This window comes from Mytilus californianus, unplaced genomic scaffold (genome assembly GCF_021869535.1).
Source record: "Mytilus californianus isolate M0D057914Y unplaced genomic scaffold, xbMytCali1.0.p SCAF_3, whole genome shotgun sequence".
Classification (NCBI taxonomy): domain Eukaryota; kingdom Metazoa; phylum Mollusca; class Bivalvia; order Mytilida; family Mytilidae; genus Mytilus; species Mytilus californianus.
The window spans coordinates 14,225,405-14,245,336 of record NW_026262679.1 but is presented as its reverse complement, the minus strand read 5'-3'; the positions used below and the strand labels follow the sequence as shown (position 1 = coordinate 14,245,336).

Below are 19,932 nucleotides of genomic sequence, written 5' to 3'. Positions count from 1 at the left end.
ACTTGGTACAATCAAAACCTGTTAAAACATTTTCAAATAAGGTCTACAAAAATACTGAAATTAATTATTGCTGGAGTGTCAAAAATTTGTTGGAAGTACTTGATAAATTGCATGCTCATATCGGTGCTATCAAATCTGTTCAAAGTTTTGATTTTTCTACCCTATTTACCACTTTGCCTCTTAATCTCATAAAGAACAAAATCACATACCTAATAAAATGGGCATTTTAAAAATCAGAATGTGAATATCTATATACAAATTCTTTAAAGTCATTTTTTAGTAACAAACAAAAGAATTATTATGTCAGTTCGACCTGCTTTGATATGATAACTGCATTTGAATTTTTACTATATAACATTTTTGTTCGTTATGGAGATTCTGAATATCGCCAAGTTATCTGAATTCCAATGGGGACTAACTGTGCACCACTTATAGCGGACATGTTTGTATTTTTTACGAATCACAATTTATGTCTAAAATCAGCAGATTGATCGAAACAACATCTGATAAAAATTTAATAACACTTTTAGATATTTGGATGATATTTTGGCTCTCAATAATGACGACTTCAGTATGTACAATAAAGAGATTTATCCAGTTGAACTTACTTTAAACAAAGCCACTGAACACTGCCCTTTCCTGGCTCTTGATATCTTAATCTCTAACGGGAAGCTTAATACTAAAATTTACGATAAAAGAGATGATTTTTCATTTCTTATTGTTAATTATTCGTTTTTATATGGTGAAGTTCCCTTGGCACCAGCGTATGGTGTTTATATATCTCAACTTGTTTGATGCGTTCGTGTATGTTACAACGTATTTGATTTTAACGAAAGAAATCTCTGCATTACTGAAAAAACATTACACCAAGGTTTTCGATATCGCAAACTTGTCAAAACATTAATTGGGGCCCCGCCGAATGGCGGACGCCCTATAGTGATCAGTCTGTGCGTCCGTCCGTCTGTTCGTCTGTCCGTCCGTCCGTCTGTTCGTCCGTAGGTCCGTCCGTCCGTCCGTCCGTAACAAATTGTGTCCGCTCTATATCTAGAGAACCGTTATGATTTCAAAGTTTATACTTCACATGTATATTAACCAACACCAGAGGGTGTGTCATAATGTACGTACAACTTCCTAGGTCAAAGGTCAAGGTCAAAAACTTTGTTTTTAGATGACAACCCCATGTCATATGGTAAATATCGTGTCCGCTCTATATCTTGAGAACAGTTATCATTTCAAAGTTTATACTTGACATGTATATAAACCAATACCAGAGAGTGTGTCATAAATTATGTACAACTTCCTAGGTCAAAGGTCAAGGTCAAAAACTTTGTTTTTAGTTGACAACCCCATGTCCTATGGTAAAGATCGTGTCCGCTCTATATCTTGAGAACCGTTATGATTTCAAAGTTTATACTTGACATGTATATATACCAACACCAGAGGGTGTGTCATAATTTATGTACAACTTCCTAGGTCAAAGGTCAAGGTCAAAAACTTTGGTTTTAGTTGACAACCCCATGTCTTATGGTAAAGATCGTGTCCGCTCTATATCTTGAGAACCGTTATGATTTCAAAGTTTATACTTGACATGTATATATACCAACACCAGAGGGTGTGTCATAATTTATGTACAACTTCCTAGGTCAAAGGTCAAGGTCAAAAACTTTGGTTTAAGTTGACAACCCCATGTCCAATGATAAAGATACAAATTTTTTACCACACATTATTCACAGCGGGGCCCACAGAGATGGCTCCCATCTCAATGATATCTAGTTAATCTTATCATCCTTACAAGGACATCATTCGCAAATATAAATCAACGTGCAGACTTCTTATACGTTCAGGTATTTCACATGCCATCTTTGATGATAGTACTCTATACAAAGCACAAAAATGTCGTCATTCTCCTCGAACCAAACCTTTAAACAGACTGATTCACAAGGGATATAGTTACGATACTGTAATCAATTCATTAAATATTTCATTTTTTGGAATTAATATTGATTCACTCATATGTTATTTGCATCGGAAATAAACACATTTATTCTAAAACCAGCTGTTGGCATGATACGGGTTATGTTCTTCTCGTATAATTCATGATGGTATGATACTAAACCCCTAAAGGGAGGCATTGTGGTTGATATTCATATGATGAAGACATCATCTTTCAATCAGTTTAATTGGAATCTGGAGCTGACATGTCAGTTTCTGCTAATAGTCCTATGTTAATTCATGTTTATCTTTGTTATTTTGCTTAGTCTTCTGTTGCCTATTCTAACATCGGACTTCGTGTTTTACTGTGTGTTTGTTTATTGGAAAGATGTATAGGGAGGGTCGAGATCTCAAAAAACATGTTTAACCTCGCCGCATGTTTGCGCCTGACCCAAGTCAGGAACCTCTAGCCTTTGTTTGTCTTGTGTGTTTTTTTTTTTAAATTTTGGTTCATTTTTATGTTTCGCTGAACTAGCATACATTATTTTGAGGCCAGCTGAAACCCGCCTCCGGGTGCGGGATTTTCTCGCTGCGTTGAATACCCATTGGTGGCCTTGGGCTGTTTTCTGCTCTTTGGTCAGGTTGTTGTCTCTTTGACACATTCCCAATTTTCATTCTCTATTCTATTATAATAGATAAAAATATTTACAATTAACTAAAAAAAAAAAGAAAAAACCTAAACAAGAAATGACAAAGGGTAAATTGAAATCGTATTGTTTGTCATAGATCCTAGATTGCATTCGTCCATGTGTGTCAATTTTATTATAGGACAGTAACGTGACATGTAAACAAGCGGAAAATCAACTCACTCACAATTTGTAGTCGTATAGATTGCCACCCCTCCCCCGATACCATTATACAGTAATCCTGATATTTTACCTTGATATGAAATATGTGTCCTTTTTCTCCTCATAAAAAATCATGGAGATAAGTTTGACTCTTAAATAAAAGTATGTTACACTATTTTTTCCCAACCGAGTATTTGTCGTGGAAAGACCTTTTGATTTTGTTCTGATTATTTTTTTTTCTTCATCCACTTTTGTTTCGCAACATGTCGATGAGATATTTGGTATAATTCATGATATCGAACAGTTATTGTGCTTTTGAAACTCACACTTTTTGTCCGAACACTTTGCATATGGGAGTTATCACTCCGTATACTGTTTGCCTGTTATCGCTTCCCCTTAGAAATCGTAAAAGTTATAGTTTAAATCTTTTCTCCAAAATGTTTGTTTCTTCCTCATGATGATCTGTTAAATTTGTTCCGAAGCGGTCCGGTTACATGTAAAAAGAATTATTTCCTTTTTTGTGTTTGGCATTAATGGTATGTTGGTGTAACTCATGGAGACCTACAGCTCTGCTGACTTGTTATAGGTGTTTTCTCCCCTTAAATATTTTAAATAAGATGCTTGGTAGGCTAATTTCTTAACTATACATGTTAAAGACCTGGGGTCTTTGATTTGAGATTCATGACCTTTAATCTTGAAATTGAGGTCAAAGGTCAATTTGACGTTTTAGATTTTGACCTAATACTGGAACACGATAAAGTCATAAGGTCTGCTTCATTTGGGTGGACGACATATGACCTTGAAAAAATTCAACCGGAAATGACCTTGTGTAAAATGGAAGTAAAAATATACAGAAACCAAATATTTTTAGAATAAGGATGATTAGAAGTTACCTATATGTTGTCACCGGAAGTGACTATTTTAAATCGGAAATAGCTGATAATCAATCTTATTTCAAAGAAAAGAACTATTATAAACTACATATTTTTGTAATCTTTGCAAGGAAAGTTATCTTTGAACACTTTTTAGTTCACGAAGGGTTGTTTTAATTAAGTAAATACGTTTTTTGCATATCTGTTATTATAACAATTCATTTAAACCTTAATTATAAGCATGTGATGTTGAAAGACCTTCAATTGATTTCTGACAAATTTCTTTTAATTAATTTTTGTCAAAATTTATTCAATAAATCAAATTAAGCAATATTTAGTTTTGTTTGGGCGTTGTCTCATTTACATCTACCCCACCTATCTTCTATCTATACAAGGTAGATGATACTAGTTTTGTTAACTAAACACTGCAAAGCAGTAAGAACACATTCTGAGCCGTATTTGTTTTCTTCAAAACAAAATATAAGATATATCAACTATATAACGTCTGATTTTTACATGAACTTGCACCTATAATTCATGGACAGCCAACATTAATTAGGTTGTCTATAAAGTGCCTTACCAAATCAGTATTACACAAAACAATCAAAATTTTCGGAAGAGCGTCGTGAAAAATAAAAGTAAAAAACTTCAGCCAGTTAAATATGAAAATAGTTTTACGTTTTCTTAGTAACGTCCTTTAATTTCTTTAAACAAATGTTATCGTGTGTGGTACAGCATGGTTAGTTATGCTACTTTTCCAGAACGTATATGACAGATGACCTTTTTCTATATCGATTCCCTAATCAATGAAAGCATGTCCGGTTACAGACATTAGATAGTTATCAAAGCAAAATGTGTGTAAAATGTTTCCAGATATACCTATAGATAAAAGCTGTGTCATCACGCACTTTGTTTTAGTTGGGTTTTTTTTTTAATATCTATTTTTCGTGACTGGCCATTAAATGCACTCGACAAAAGGGATAAGACCATCAGAGTAATAATCAGCAAGTGCTTAGAAGCGTTTTAGAATCGATATAGCAATTGTTTAAAGTTAAACTGGATAGATATGGTTTTAAAATGGAATTTGATCAAAAGTGTCATTTAAATATTAAAGTTGAGAAACGCAATTAGTTTTAGTCGATGAAGCTATAGATGTTTTACTTTGGAAAAGCTTCATTACCATGGCACCAAAGTCTATCGATTGTACAGGTGAATAGAATTTCAGGCGACATTGGCAGAATTTTATTTATATTATTATTGTTCGTCTTGCTGCGACAATGGATTTTAATGTTAGAATCAATATAGTCCTGAATAATTAATGTTTGTAAGTAAAAGATGATAGCAAACGTTCATTGATCAATTTTCCTATAATTTATTTCGTTTCAGGTCGCACAGTCGGACATATTCCAACTTTTAAAAAAAAATAATTAAACACTATGTAAGCCTTAACGGAAAGTTGTATTTGGTATCAAACAAAGTGTTAAATAGCTAAAAGATAGAGTGAATAGTTAAACAATTCAAGTTGATCAAAATGGGATTGAAACAAAAAGATGGCTGCTGTCGAAAATTTATGAAATTTTTATTCTCCCATGTAGGACTCTGTTTTATGGTAGTTTTATATTGTGTTGCCGGTGGCTTTATCTTTGAACATTTAGAGAAAAACAACGAAGAACAAATTTGCTATGACTCACGTGATGAATACCTGGACATGGAGGAGAGGACATTAAATAATACAATTAAAGTAATTAAAGAACAAGAAGGTAGCGGTCAGACAGACGTGTTGGTAATACAGCTTCAGAGCATACTGGCCACATTCCGTGACAACAGCATCGCTATTGGGTATGACGGAACCAATTGTACTGCTTACGGCGAAGAAGATGGTCCTAAATATAAGTGGAGCTGGTCTGGTGCCTTATTCTTCTCAGTTACTGTGATATCAACAATCGGTAAGTGATTCAAAAGACTTAAACAAAATTGCTACTTTAAATTCGAAATAAGGGAATAAATATGAAAATACTGAATATTTTATAAATACAACAAACCATTTTTATAAAAAAAAATATGAAAATGAGAAAAAAAAAATTGTGTAATAAGAAAAGAGTATAATATTTTTGTCCTTCCATGTTGCAGTTCATGAGAACTATGAACCTAATTTAAAAAGTGGAAATAAAGGTTTAAACAGAGCTTAAAACTTTATATTGATTCCTATTTGAAATTTGGAACAAATAATGTAGACGTTATCATCATATCAAATGTTTACGTTTGATGTTTGCCCTTTAATGAAGATATATATAAGAACAAATAAAAAAGAAAATTTAACTATGCAGTCAAAAACCCCTAAAGGCAATTGAAGACGTTAAATCGATACCAGATAAAGTGAAGGCATTTGCTCTTCAACTTTAAGTTAAGTGTTTGATTCGGCCTGCCTTTTTTTTAATACAAATTGCGCGTCTGACATAACAAATTACATGTATGAGCCTTGTAACTTTGAAGAGTTTTTGTAAAACCTAATACATAAATTTACATTCAAATATGACGCTGTAAGCAAAGCCATATTTTTTTATTTAAAAAAAAAATCCAACGTGACGATGTATTTTGAACGACGCCGGAGCTCAAAATGGACATGTGGCGTTTCTCGCTAGGAAACAAATAAATAAAAACATTCTAAAAGTTATAGTCTACATGTATTGGTAGACCTTTTAATCTCGAAACGGTTCAGTTTCTGGAACGCTTTTGTTCCATCAAATCAAAATGACTGCCATTCGGAAGTGTCTTTTAGGTCTAACTCAAACTTTCATATTAGAATCAAAATAATTCTTTCATGTGATGCTCTATGCTCATTTTAACATGGGTAGGCTAAAGCTCGATTTAAGTGATGTATCTCGCAAGAAACCAGTGTGTTATGATCCTCCATCTGCAGAGAGGTTTTATTAATTTGCTTTTGATTTGATGGATTTTTATTCCGCGGCTATAGTTGTGAAGAAATTTGCGTTCAATATTATGAGGGATTACTGTTGTAGTAATAAACGTATCAAACGGGAAGTTTCCGAATGACAGATGTATCTCCCATTGCGTCTATGTTGTTGAAAAAACGACATGTTTGCCAGTTACGTTGCTTTCGTCGGAAAAAAAATATTTTTCTAGCTAAATGAAACGATAGCTGAGTAAGGGTGTCGTTGATCGGAAAATCAATTATACATGCTTCTGTTAGAAGAATCGTTTAAGAAGGAAATGAGTCCCCTTGTAAGGTATATAGTCAAATATAAATATTTTTTATTATTTTTTTTATTTAAAGACGGATAGGCTATTCAAAATGGCAACTTAGATCCCTTTAAGATTTTTCAGTATACGGATATGGATAGTAATAATATAAACGGTACCAACCTTAATGCACCAGATGCACATTTCGACAATTAATGTATCTTCAGTGATACTCAACGCAAAAATATTTTGAAAATCCAAAACCTAATACAAACTTTGAAGCGCTGATCAACCAAAAGGACCTAAAGTATAATAGCCAAAACCGGACAAGGAATCAGACCAAATTGCTAGAAAACAAAGAAATGGTGATGCCAACGTTGAAAACGTTAATAATGTAATGGAAATACGAATAAAAATGAAAAACTTTGATTAAAATGTTTTGATCTGCTAGCCGAGTCCCTGTGGGCTTAATAAGAATTACAGTCGTGAATCATCTGTGATATATATATAAAAAAAACTGTTTATTTAATATTTCAAATAAGTTTTATTCTCGAATACGTGACAGTGGTTACAAAGCAACTTGTCGAAACCAACATTACTACGAATAAACACTCTACAACTATGGTCGGATGAGAACCAAACTTTACGACAAATGATTTTAGCTTCCCAATTGTGAACTTCCCATTTTTCTAAGAATGATTTCAGCAGGGCCTGCTATTGGAGTATATATCTCCCAGTTGATATCATATTCCGGAGCTTGTTTTTCCTATCATGATGTCCTTGATAGAGGGTTGCTGCTTACAAGAAAACTATTAAACCAAGAATTTCAAGTAGTAAAGTTGACAGCTTCCCTTCGAAAAAATTTTAGACGCCGTCACGAGTTGGTTGACCAGTATGGAATATCTGTTTAAACAGATGCCGACGGATATGTTCCAATTGTAACCACAAAACCGTCCTCTTTCCTCGAATGTGACCTACTGAATAAGACTTATCATCGGGTTTGTACTTACATTAACAACACAACGGATGCCTCATGTGGACCAGGATTTGTATACTCTTCCAGAGCACCTGAGATCACCCCCGGGTTTTTGTTGGGTTCGTGTTGCTCAGTCTTTAGTTTTCTATGTTATGTTTTGAATACTGTTGTTTGTCTTCTGATAGTTTTTTGTTTTTTGCCATGGCATTGTCAATATAAAAATAAGGAGATGTGGTAGGATTGCAAATAAGACAACTATCCACCAAAGTTCAAATGAAGTGGATATAATCAATTATAGGCCACCGTTCAGTCTTCAACAATGAGAAAACATCATACCGCATAGTTGGCTATAAAAGGCCCCGACATGTAAAAAATGAGAGACAATTCAAACGAGAAAACTAACGGCCTAATTTATAACAAAACAATTTATGAAAAACAAATATCACAGATATGAACCATCGACTACCACTTTACTACAGGCTCCTGACTTGTGACAGGCACATAAAGAATGTGGTGGGGTTAAACCTGTTTGTTAGTGCTCAACCATCGCACTAACCTGGGACAATGGTGTAACAGCACAACATAAGAACAAACTATGAAAATCAGTTACAATTGGCTTAACTCAAAAGATCGGTACGAGGCACAAAAACAACTGACGTAAAAACAATACCGAATTAAGAGTACTCTCAGTTCCTGAAAGCTAGTTCCAAGTCAATTAACAACTAATGAATAAGTTTGTTTCGACTTTTGAGTTTGAATATCCCCTTTGTATCTTTCGCCTCTCTTTTATAAACAATATTTCAATTTCACAAATGTCATTCCAACATCAGCACTTCAAACTTTATCCAATAGGAAAACTGATTGGATACTAATGACAGCTTATCACGCCTTCGTGAATAGACTATTTTCATATTACCGACTTTTGACTCCGGATTATATAATTTGTCGACTGGTTACCTTGGACATCATGGTACTCGGTCAAGTAAGAGCAACCAAAATAAGTAAAATCAAACATATAATCGGTGTAATTTGAGGGGAAAATTTATTGTTTTCCGATGATTTTGTAATGAAAAAAAATGTTTAGCAGGTAATTTTCCCCAAAAATTGTACCGATTGAACGCTTGGTTTTACTTCTTTAGCTTGCTCTTACCTGACTTGGTACCATGATGTCAAAGGTAACCAGTCGACAAATTATATAATCCGAAGTCAAAAGTCGGTAATATGAAAATAGTCTATTGACTTCTTGTTTATAGCCGTCAGAATTTTACAATATAATATGTTAATTTGTTATTGCGTTGTACACGTAACGAAGCCACTGGAATGTAACTAAACGTTCGACAACTTAGTTACTTTAAAAAATACAAAGACTACGATTTTTTAACCAACACCCTACAACATGACGGTGAAATTTTGAATACATATGGACAGTTGTAAAAATAAAAGAGACAACCTTTCCCGCCGCACGCTGGATAACGATTCAGTATTAATAAACAGTACAATATTTCCGGAACATTTTGTATCAAAAAATGAAAGATGCGAGATGATTAAGGATTTTTGTTAAATGATGTGTATATAATGAACTTTAAAGGTCAACTTCGATTTATTCTGCATTATTTTATTTTTGTGTAGAAAGTACATTGAAAAGTATTCGAATAAGACACCTTAGTAGTAGTTTAGTTAACGAACAACTAAGATTCTTGTCCTTTGGTATTTAGGTGGACACAGTTGTCTTATTAGCAATCACACGAAATCTCCTCATTTCCTATAAAGGCGAAATTTCAAAACATAAGTTCTTCAATTTTGAAATAAAAATCAGAATTCATGTTTGTAAAGACGACAATTCAAACATTTACTTAATAAGCAAATTCGTAATTCACGCGGGTCCAAATAAATTAATCCTTCGTGAAAGTTTTTAATTATACTTGATAAAACAAGAAAAGTGAAACTTGAAAAAAAATGACTGTGAACGGACTGTCAAGATTTAAAAAGAAATAGAAATTTAAGACCGATATTGTTGAAATTTCTACTGTTTTGATATAAAACAAATGCTTGAGAAATACAGTTAGCTTTTAATGCTAGCAGTAGTTTAAAATCGATTTTTTGTAGTTCATACAAAAATGTCTCTTCTATTTAATTGTGTTGTTCGAGTGCTGTCTCATTGCGTACAAACCATATAACTTATGAATGTGAATGAGAAAAAACATTGCCATCATATTGTGTCAAAAGTAGAGAAAAAAAAAGCAAAAAACTCATCAAAGATACAAGGATTGTAAGTTTGTACATAAGACGCTTGTTTCGTCTGTAAAAGACTCACCAGTGACGCTCGAATAAAAAAAATGTTAAAAAGACCAAATAACGTACGAAGTTGAAGAGCAAGACAAGACAAGACAAGATAAGACAAGAAGACAAAACAAGACAAGACAAGACAAGACAAGACAAGACAAATACTTTATTAAAGTCTCACCACTTGCTACATATAAAATATCAGCTTATTAAAACACAAGTTAACAACAAGAGCCATTCTATAAAGAGTTATGAGACACTATAAAACAATTTTTCTTAAAATATTATAGAAATACAAGTCAACTATCATGAGTATAAAATACATTTCCGCTTTATTAAAATTTCATTGCAGATTTTGGCAGCATAAAATACCATATTTTCATTTGTGAAAAGAAATATCAATTTTTCATTATCAGACATATGTAAAAAATTCTCATCAGCAATACTATATAGAAATAAGAAGATGTGGTATGAGTGCCAATGAGACAACTCTCCACCCAAGTCACAATGTGTAAAAGGTAAACAATTATAGGTCAAAGTACGGCCTTCAACACGAACAGCAAGCTATAAAGGGCCCCAAATGACTAGTGTAAAACAATTCAAACAGAAAGTCAACGGTCTAATCTATATAAAAAAACGAGAAACACTTAGGAACCACATCAACAAACGACAACCACTGAAACAGGTTCCTGACTTAGGACAGGTGCAAACAAATGCAGCGGGTTTAAACGTTTTAACAGGCGCAAACCTTCACCCTAACCTGAAATAGTAGTGAAACATTACAACATGGAAAGACACACTATACAATATCAATTGAAATGGCTTACTTAACTCTACCAAAAAGACATATTAACAAAAACAAGTAAACATACACTGAACGAATAAAGTTGATCTATGACACAATGTCAAAAAGACAACTATAACCTTATACAAAAAGGCGTTAAATAAAATAACGTACATAGGTAGATTTAAACATAATAATTGTGTTGTTAGGAGTGCGGAGATATTTTTTACAAAATAAATAAACTTGTTGTTCACAGAACGAGAACAGCAGTGAAAATTTATCGTCATACTAAATACTTATTAAAATGCATTACACATTGTGTAACAGGTCAAATAACACGAAAGTACGATTTGAGAGTACTCGCAGTTACTGAAACGTAGTTAAAAGCCAAAAACAATTAATAATAAAAAATCATGCATCAGAGACTATCATGATTAAAAATAACATTACTAATATCTGAATATACAGGACAGTTTAACACAACATGTTTTTCATCTTCAACGACATCAGTACAGTTAAAACATGCTCTATTTTCAATATCAATATTTTCATAACGACCAGTTTCAATTCTGATGGGTGCTACACCACATCTAAATTTTGCTAAAGCACTCCTGTATCTACCAGGTATATTAAAAATCAATCAATTTTCTACACCATATACATTTTTGAACATTTTATATTTACGTAATTTATTTTTATCATTTGACATAGTTTTGTCATACCATTCTTCCTTAAATTTTTCAAAAGATACATTTTCTATATTCTTAATTAAATCCTTGTTTAAAATAGCACCATTACACAAATATTCCATATCAAGATCTTTAAACTTATTTGTTACTCTAAAATGCCAATTTTTTACTCTTTTACATGTGTTACCCCATATATACACTTTTTTATTTACTCTATCATCATTCATTTTATTTAATCTTGTCCAATTTCTTAAAACACTAGTCCACTGCTTGATTTTGCATGGCATCCAGCCCATGTGACCATACAAAGACATATTGGGTGTGCATTTTCCTACACCCATGAAAAAACGCATGGCTCTATTTTGTACACTATTTGTACATGAAAAATCACGTGTTTCCCATATAGAGGCACCATAAACAATTACAGAGCATACAAGCGTATCAAACAATTTGGTAAATGTATTGAAAATAGCTTTACATTTAGATATCAACAAACCCAACGATCTACTAGCGGCTTTAGCAACTGCTTTTGCATTATCATCATGGCTTAAATGCTCAGTAAACAATAAACCTAACTATGTATATCAATATTGTTACCATTAAACAAAAATGGAAAATTTAATCGAGATACAGACTGTGTTCTAAAATGTTATATTTTAGGTTTTTCAAAATTAACAGTAAGGTCATTAGTACAACACCATATATTCAAAACATCTAATATTTGTTGTAAATACCTCTCATTCTCAGTAATGTATACAAGATCATCTGCATATAACAACATGCTAACTTTATGATTTTCAATGTCTTTACCTATGTTTAATTTCTTAACCTCATCAACAAGATCGTTTATATAGATATTGAATAACAGAGGCGAAAGGATACATTCTTGTTTTAGAGCACAATTTACATCAAACTCATCTGTTAAGTTACCATTTACTTTAACACAAGACTGTACATTATTATAAAGAGAATAAAGTGACTGTAACATTTTTGAGCAAATACCAACTGATTTTAATTTACAAATTAATAAATTTCTATTTATCCAATCGTAAGCTTTTTGATGTTGAGCTTTTCGGAATAGGCGTTATAATCCCTTTTGACCACATTAATTGAACTTTACCAGAGTCAAAACAAATATTGAAAACTCTAGTTAGTGCATTTAACATAGTCAGTTTGGTTCTTTTACAATTCAACTGGTATTTCATCGTATCCAGGTGATCAACCGTTTTTTGAACATTTCAAAACTTCAGCAGATATTTCACAATCTAACATATCATCATATAAAACATCTACATCATTTTGAGGACTCAATATTCCGAAAGGTTTTGCCAAATACAGCTGGGGTAGTAAATCCTTACTAATTCAAGAGGGACATATTATTTTAAAGCGAATGACACTAATTAACTTTAAAAAATTAGTTTCTAATTTCGTAGCGTTTTTTTCGCTATAAAAGTCAAACAGTTCGTGAAAAAATTACAACGTAAAAACGTCTCTCCCTATTTCTTGCATTGTCCATTTAACAAATTCAATAAAAAGTTGTTTTCGTAAGTTGTCCTTCATTTTGTTGTTAAAAGATATAGACAAATGGTGTGTAGTAAATAACAGTTCAAATGATTTATCCTGATTTGCACCATTACGTTAACAGGCGCTGATAGTACAGTATTTTATGAAGGCGTGACAAACTGCCACTAATATCCAATCAACTATCGCATTGAAACAAAGTTTGAAGTGCGGTGATGCTTGAACAATGCTTACTAGTTATATTACATTGTTGTTTCATATCAAAAAGAGGTCGTGCATAACTCATTCAAAGTAATGTTGACATTGAAAAGTTGCTTTGCAACAACTGTTATGATGTCTGTGTATGTAATGTATTTCTGTGGCGGAAGCCGTCCATGATTTTTGAGATTTTTCAATCGATATTTTTTTTAGCACAATGCATAATTATACCCCACTTTAAAAAAGGGGGTATACTGTTTTACCTCTGTCTGTCCGTCCGTCCATCCATCCGTCCATCATTCAGTCCATCAGTCCGTCCGTCCGTCCGTCCTATGAATATTTTTCGTCGCATTTTTCTCAGGACTACATTACAAGGATTTCTGAAATTTGGTTTCAGGGTTTATATGAGTCAGCTATACCGTGTGATGCGTTTTCAGATTCATCACTCAACAACTTCCTGTTTACCGAAATATTTGGGCGGGGGTATTACCAGTGAGCAGTAGCTCACAGTTTCACTTGTTTTTCCTCGCCGGATTTACAAGTAAAACTTGTAACTGTGTTCAGCCACTCATCTTTGCTTTTAGATTTTTAAGTTCAGCACTACACATAATATGAATCCAGTCTTCAAGAATTTTTCAAAAACAAGTTTAAATTCTAAAATAACTTTAGCAGTGGGAATTATCTTCGTTTCCTATCGTTATAACAATTACAAATTTTAACCAATGCATGCATGCATATTTCACAGAACGTATGTGTTATGCATTGGAATTCTGTACAGAATTACTATGCACCTTGCTTATCCACTGGTTGAATTAAAAACCTGGGAAGATTAAGATAGCAGAAACAAGTGAAATGTTGTACTGTTACACCACTGTCCCAGATTAGGGGGAGGGTTGGGCGCCCGCTAACATGTTTAACCCCTATACATTCTGTCCGAAGTCAGGAGCCTGTAATTCAGTGGTTGTCGTTTGTTGCTGTATATCCTATTTGTTTTTCGTTAATTATTTTGTACATAAATCAGGCCGTTAGTTTTCTTGTTTGAATTGTTTTAATTTTTTCATTTCGGGGCCTTTTATAGCTGACTATGCGGTATGGGTTTTGCTCATTGTTGAAGGCTGTACGGTGACCTATAGTTGTTAATTTTTGTTTCATTGGCAATTATACCACATCTTATTTTTATAAACCTCGCCACATGTTCATGAGTTTGAGTCATTAATCTTGTCAATATATATGTTTTGTTATGTCATGTACCGATTATCAGGTTGTTTGCGTATTGATATTGTAAACTCTCAGCTGCGAATCACAATATGAAGCTTGTTATCGAGTGAGCGGAGCAAACGAGTTCAAACAGGCTTTATACTTTGTCGAGCAGCTGATATTTTACAATAAAAATAATTATGATGAAAATCTGATAATCGATTTATCGGATTGTACCTGTGTATTTTGCATGATAGAAACAACTGTTTTGTATTTGTTTCACCAGCAAACTGGAAGATGACTTGATTCATTATGACGTCGGTGATATGTCCGAGTCAAACTTATTTAGGGCGGTTTTACCGTATTTGACGTCACAAAGCCATGATATGTACCGATTATCAGGTTAACTGCATATTGATATTATAAAATATAAGCGAGTGAGAGCAGCGAACGAGTTCAAACAGGCTTCATATTGTGTCGAGCAGCTGATATTTTACAATATTAATATGCAGACAACCAGATAATCGATTTATCGGGTAGTACATTTGCGTATTTTGCATGATAGAAACAAGTGTTTTCTTTGTTTCACCAGCAAACCGGAAGATGACTTGATAAGATGGGGTCAAACTTATTAACGTCGGTTCATTCATTATGACGTCGGTGATATGTCCGGGTCAAAGTTATTAAGGCTGGAACGTATTTGGCGTCACAAAGCCATGACATGCAATTTTATGAAGAGCTGAGCAGAATAATACAGACAGTGGGACGACCGATATGCAATTTTATGAAGAGCTGAGCAGATTGATATAGATAGTGGGACGACCGATAAATGGTTTTATTATCTAAGAATTCTGTGATAATGGCTGATAAAAAGCAAAAACCGGGGGTGATTTCAGGTGCTCCGGGAGGGTTAGAAGTTCCATTTCTGCATGTGGCACCCGCCTTGTTGCTCATGCAACTAAAAATCCGGTGATCAGTCTCATTCGGTGATGTCACTATGTCCATGGTTATCTTTGACACAAATATTCCATAACGGTCAACCAAATCGTGATGGTGCCCGTAAAACTTTCGAATGGATGACTTCAACTTTTCCATTTTGAACCCATGATTTAATTGCTTCCTTTTAAGCAGCAACCCTCTATCAAAGATATCATGATAGGAAACACAAGCTCTGAAATATCGTATCAACTTGAAGTTAGATAATCCATATACAGGTGCTACTGGAAAGTTGCTGCAATGAAATTGAAAAGTTCACAATTTGGAAACTGCAGTCATCCCTTTTGTCGGAAAGTTTTGTTGTCAACCGACCTTCACTCCTCATTTTCAATTTCAAGATGTAAGTCAAGATATGAAGCAAACTGACTGTATCTGTGATATCCTTTATTTCAAGGTTTGTGGGATAGATGCGTTGAACATAGTCACCAAACTTTGAATTATTTAGTGAGAGGCAATCATCTATATAGCGGAAAAGGAAGTTAAATGGTTATTCTAGCTTCTATTTATTCGTCTTGAGAAGCTCCTTTATAAGGTTTGCCTCAAATGGATAAAGGAAGAGTCGGAAAAAAGAGGAGCAAAGTTAGTTCTCACAGGAATACCGATTGTTTGTTGAAAAACACGTCCTTCAACGTAAAAAAATATGCTGTCAATAAAAAAAATCAAGCCACTTGATTATCTCAGTTTCAAAGATTTTTTTGTTTGAATCAGGGTGGGTTTTTTTTTAAACAAAGTATGATTTATCCCTTCCCTTAACAAGATATTCGTATGCAATCTTAGGATCTGTATCTAAATCAGACTAGTTAACATCTAGATGTCTTTTAGTTTGTTGTGTCATTAAATCAGAAAAGTTAACATCTAGATGCCTTTTAGTTTGTTGTGTCATTAAATCAGACTAATTAACATCAGACTAGTTAACATCTAGATGCCTTTTAGTTTGTTGTGTCATTAAATCAGACTAGTTAACATCTAGATGCCTTTTAGTTTGTTGTGTCATTGGGTTCCTTTAGTTTAAACAATATTTTATTTTTTCAAAAGTGCACAATTTACAATTATACAATAGCAATACAGGGATTCGGAAACAAGAAGAACTTATATAAATCCGTCTCCCTTATTGGGTTCCTTTCTTGTCGACGTATACACCACATCTATTATGTATATCTACGAAATGTCTGCATATATTATAAAAGGTCCAATATATTAAAAAAAAGTGAAACTGTATGTATTTTCGTGAACTTCATGCAAACATCTGGGTATATATTCATTATCAATGCTTAGTGCCGATAGACAAAAAAGAAATAAATGGACAAATGCGGAGTTATTTAATAAAAAATTCGTAAGGGTTCCGCGGAACCCAGTGTCTCGCCTACTTTTCTGTTAATCGCAGGCTCAACAAAAATGAGGAAGTAAATCAATAAAAATATTCCCCTTGATACTTTCTTCTGATTGTAAGAAGCTTCTGTCCAAGTTTGGTAAAAATCCAGGAGAGTTTATGAATCTAATAAATGTTTAAAAACTTTAACTGCAGACTGAATGTAATGTTAATTGGAAGAAAACAAATTTCCTTCTAGATACTAGCATTTGATCATAAACAAGCTTCTGTCCAAGTTTGGTTCCAATCCAAAATAGTATAAGAAAGTTATTAAAATTTTAAAAACTTTAACCACAGAGTGAATATGTTGTTTCCTGGCAGAAAATCTAAGTCCATTTACAAGTAAAATACGGAAAAAATGGATTTATTTTTTTACAAAATTTCCTTCTAGATACTAGCTTTTGATCATAAGCAAGCTTCTGTCCAAGTTTGGTACAAATCCAAAATAGTATAAGAAAGTTATTAAAATTTTAAAAACTTTAACCACAGAGTAAATATGTTGTTACCTGGCAGAAAATCTAAGTCCATTTAAAAGTAAAATAAGGAAAAAATGGATTTATTTTTTTACAAAATTTACTTCTAGATACTATCTTATGATCATAAACAAGCTTCTGTCCAAGTTTGGTACAAATCCAGGATAGTTTAAGAAAGTTATTAAAATTTTAAAAACTTTAACCACAGAGTGAATGTAATATTTCCCGGCAGAAAAACTAAGTCCATTTATAAGTAAAATACGGAAAAAATGGAATTTTATTTTTACAAAATTTACTTCTGGATACTATCTTATGATCATAAACAAGCTTCTGTCCAAGTTTGGTAGAAATCCAGGATAGTTTAAGAAAGTTATTAAAATTTCAAAAACTTTAACCACAGAGTGAATATTTGTGGACGCCGCCGACGACAACGACGACGACGACGACGACGACGACGACGCCGACGGAATGTAGGATCGCTATGTCTCGCTTTTTCGACTAAAGTCGAAGGCTCGACAAAAAGGATATAAAAAAGTTACATATAACCATGGTAATGTGTTACGGACATTTTGGATTTCCCATGCTAGTTGTATTAATTTTTTTGTTTATGAATAGTAAAACTTCGCATTCCCATTAAAGTACATTGATGTTCATGTAACATCTTAAAGAAGTAGCGACAATAAGGCCCATTTTTGGCAACAAATTTAGTGCAAATTTATAAGTTACCGAATGTGATCTTAAAGTTGCTCTAACATGACTTAAGTAATACAGGTAAAAGGTAAGGGCGCATCAAAATAATTCTATATTAAGTGAAATTATGTAAATAGTAATATGAAAGCTTCTTTAATAGTTTTCTTTTGTTATTTGGCTGCATCCAGTGTATCAAATAATGATATAGTGATGGAAAGTTGCATAAAATCGACTTTGTAATCTTGCCTTATTTATTCTTATTTCGTGATTTTATGAATTTTCCTTTAGTACGAGCCAATTCTCCTTTCAGATCATATTACAAGATATAGCAATAATCCACATTCAATTCCGTTCTATTATAAGTCTAAAGGACTTTTCAGGAAAAAACACTTGACTCAAACTAAAAGATTGTACTGGTTGTTCTCGTATTTGCATTTTTCAACTAAATGCAATATAAGTCAAGACCCATTTAAATACAGTTGTAAAAGTCTCAGAAATACTAAAAAAAAAAAACACAAATGGTTAGAACAAAGTTTGATTATTCTGTATCGCTGCAATTTGGATTTTAAATCCTGTTTTAATACAAACAAAATGAGAATCACAAATCTACTGATTTTCATGTAATATTTGATGTGTACGAGGACCTGTTATCGTCAATTGTAAATAAATGCCTTGAATATTCAAAATTATAACTTATTCTAAAATGACGTTCTTCAAACGCTTTGAGTACACACCTTGGTAAAATGTGAATATATTGATATGTCAGCTGATCGTCAACGTCATGGATTGTTTTGGCTGTTCCAATCTTACTCCCACGTCGTTTGTTTTTTTATGAATGAATTACCCGAGGTCAGACGGTGTAAATGACGTCATTGAACAATGACGTCAGAATATAAGTTATCTACGGGAAAATGCACGATTTTGAAACTGAAAGTCGTCATAACATAAAAACATAAATAAACGATGATCAGAATTTATTGAAAGCCCAGTCTTTAAAATAAAAGTGAGATTATCAATCAACTTCGTCCGAACCTGTCTTAGTATGTTACTGTAAATCATTTAAGCATGTCACTTAGTCAGTTTTCTTCGTATTTTATTGTGTGTTCAATTACGGGAACAGCAAACATTTCCCTTCATCTAGAGCGCTTCGTAACAAAAGAATTACTGTCTTTCTCTTATTAGAATAGAAATTATTCATGGGGGCTTGAATTTATATTGATTTTACCACAGGTTGTCTCTTTGTGCTGATATTTTAGTCCTCGCTATCGATCGTGGTAAAATATTTAGCATAAAGGGCCAAACCGTGGTAAAATCACAATAAATAAATTCAAGCCTCCATTAATTTTTTCGAATTAAATAAACGTTTCATCTATTCTGATTACCGTTGGGCAACAAGAACATGTCAAACAAATCAATAGTAATCTTAATTCTGTTCGTAAATTCGGAAAACAATTTCAACAATCAAGGAAAACATATATCATATCTATAATTCTTCCTTTTTATGCTTCTACAAGAATTTGTGTCGCTTATGTATTGGTCCATAGAGAGGCGTAGCTCAGTTTAATTCGGAAAATTATATATCTACTCAGATTGTTTACAATTTTACTCTAATATGCAACGTTAATGTGCCATTACCCTAGTCAGGAACCTCGTCATTGATTTTTTGTCGGTTTCTTAATATTATATATTTGATATAATACGAAATATGGATTCAATGTCTTAAATATATTCTGTTGAATTTATTTACCTGTCTACAAGAGCTTGGCGTAATGTTGTACAATGAAAAAAGGCGTAGACTCGTTCATATCTAAATGGTTAAAACAAGATAGTTGAAGGTTTCATAACAAGTGAGAACAAGACACCGCTTATTATCAACTCGAATTATTTAATTTCAATACAATAA

General features: G+C 33.0%; 1 protein-coding gene across 1 annotated transcript in view; it reads left to right on the top strand.

Moving 5' to 3' along the window:
• Positions 1-19,932, top strand: part of LOC127733967 (TWiK family of potassium channels protein 7-like) — a 51,168-nt gene that overhangs the window by 16,063 nt on the left and 15,173 nt on the right. The window contains exon 2 of the mRNA XM_052243456.1: positions 5,039-5,598. Within this exon, the coding sequence (XP_052099416.1) occupies positions 5,184-5,598 (415 nt within the window). The 5' untranslated portion in view covers positions 5,039-5,183. The remainder of the gene's footprint in view (positions 1-5,038; positions 5,599-19,932) is intronic.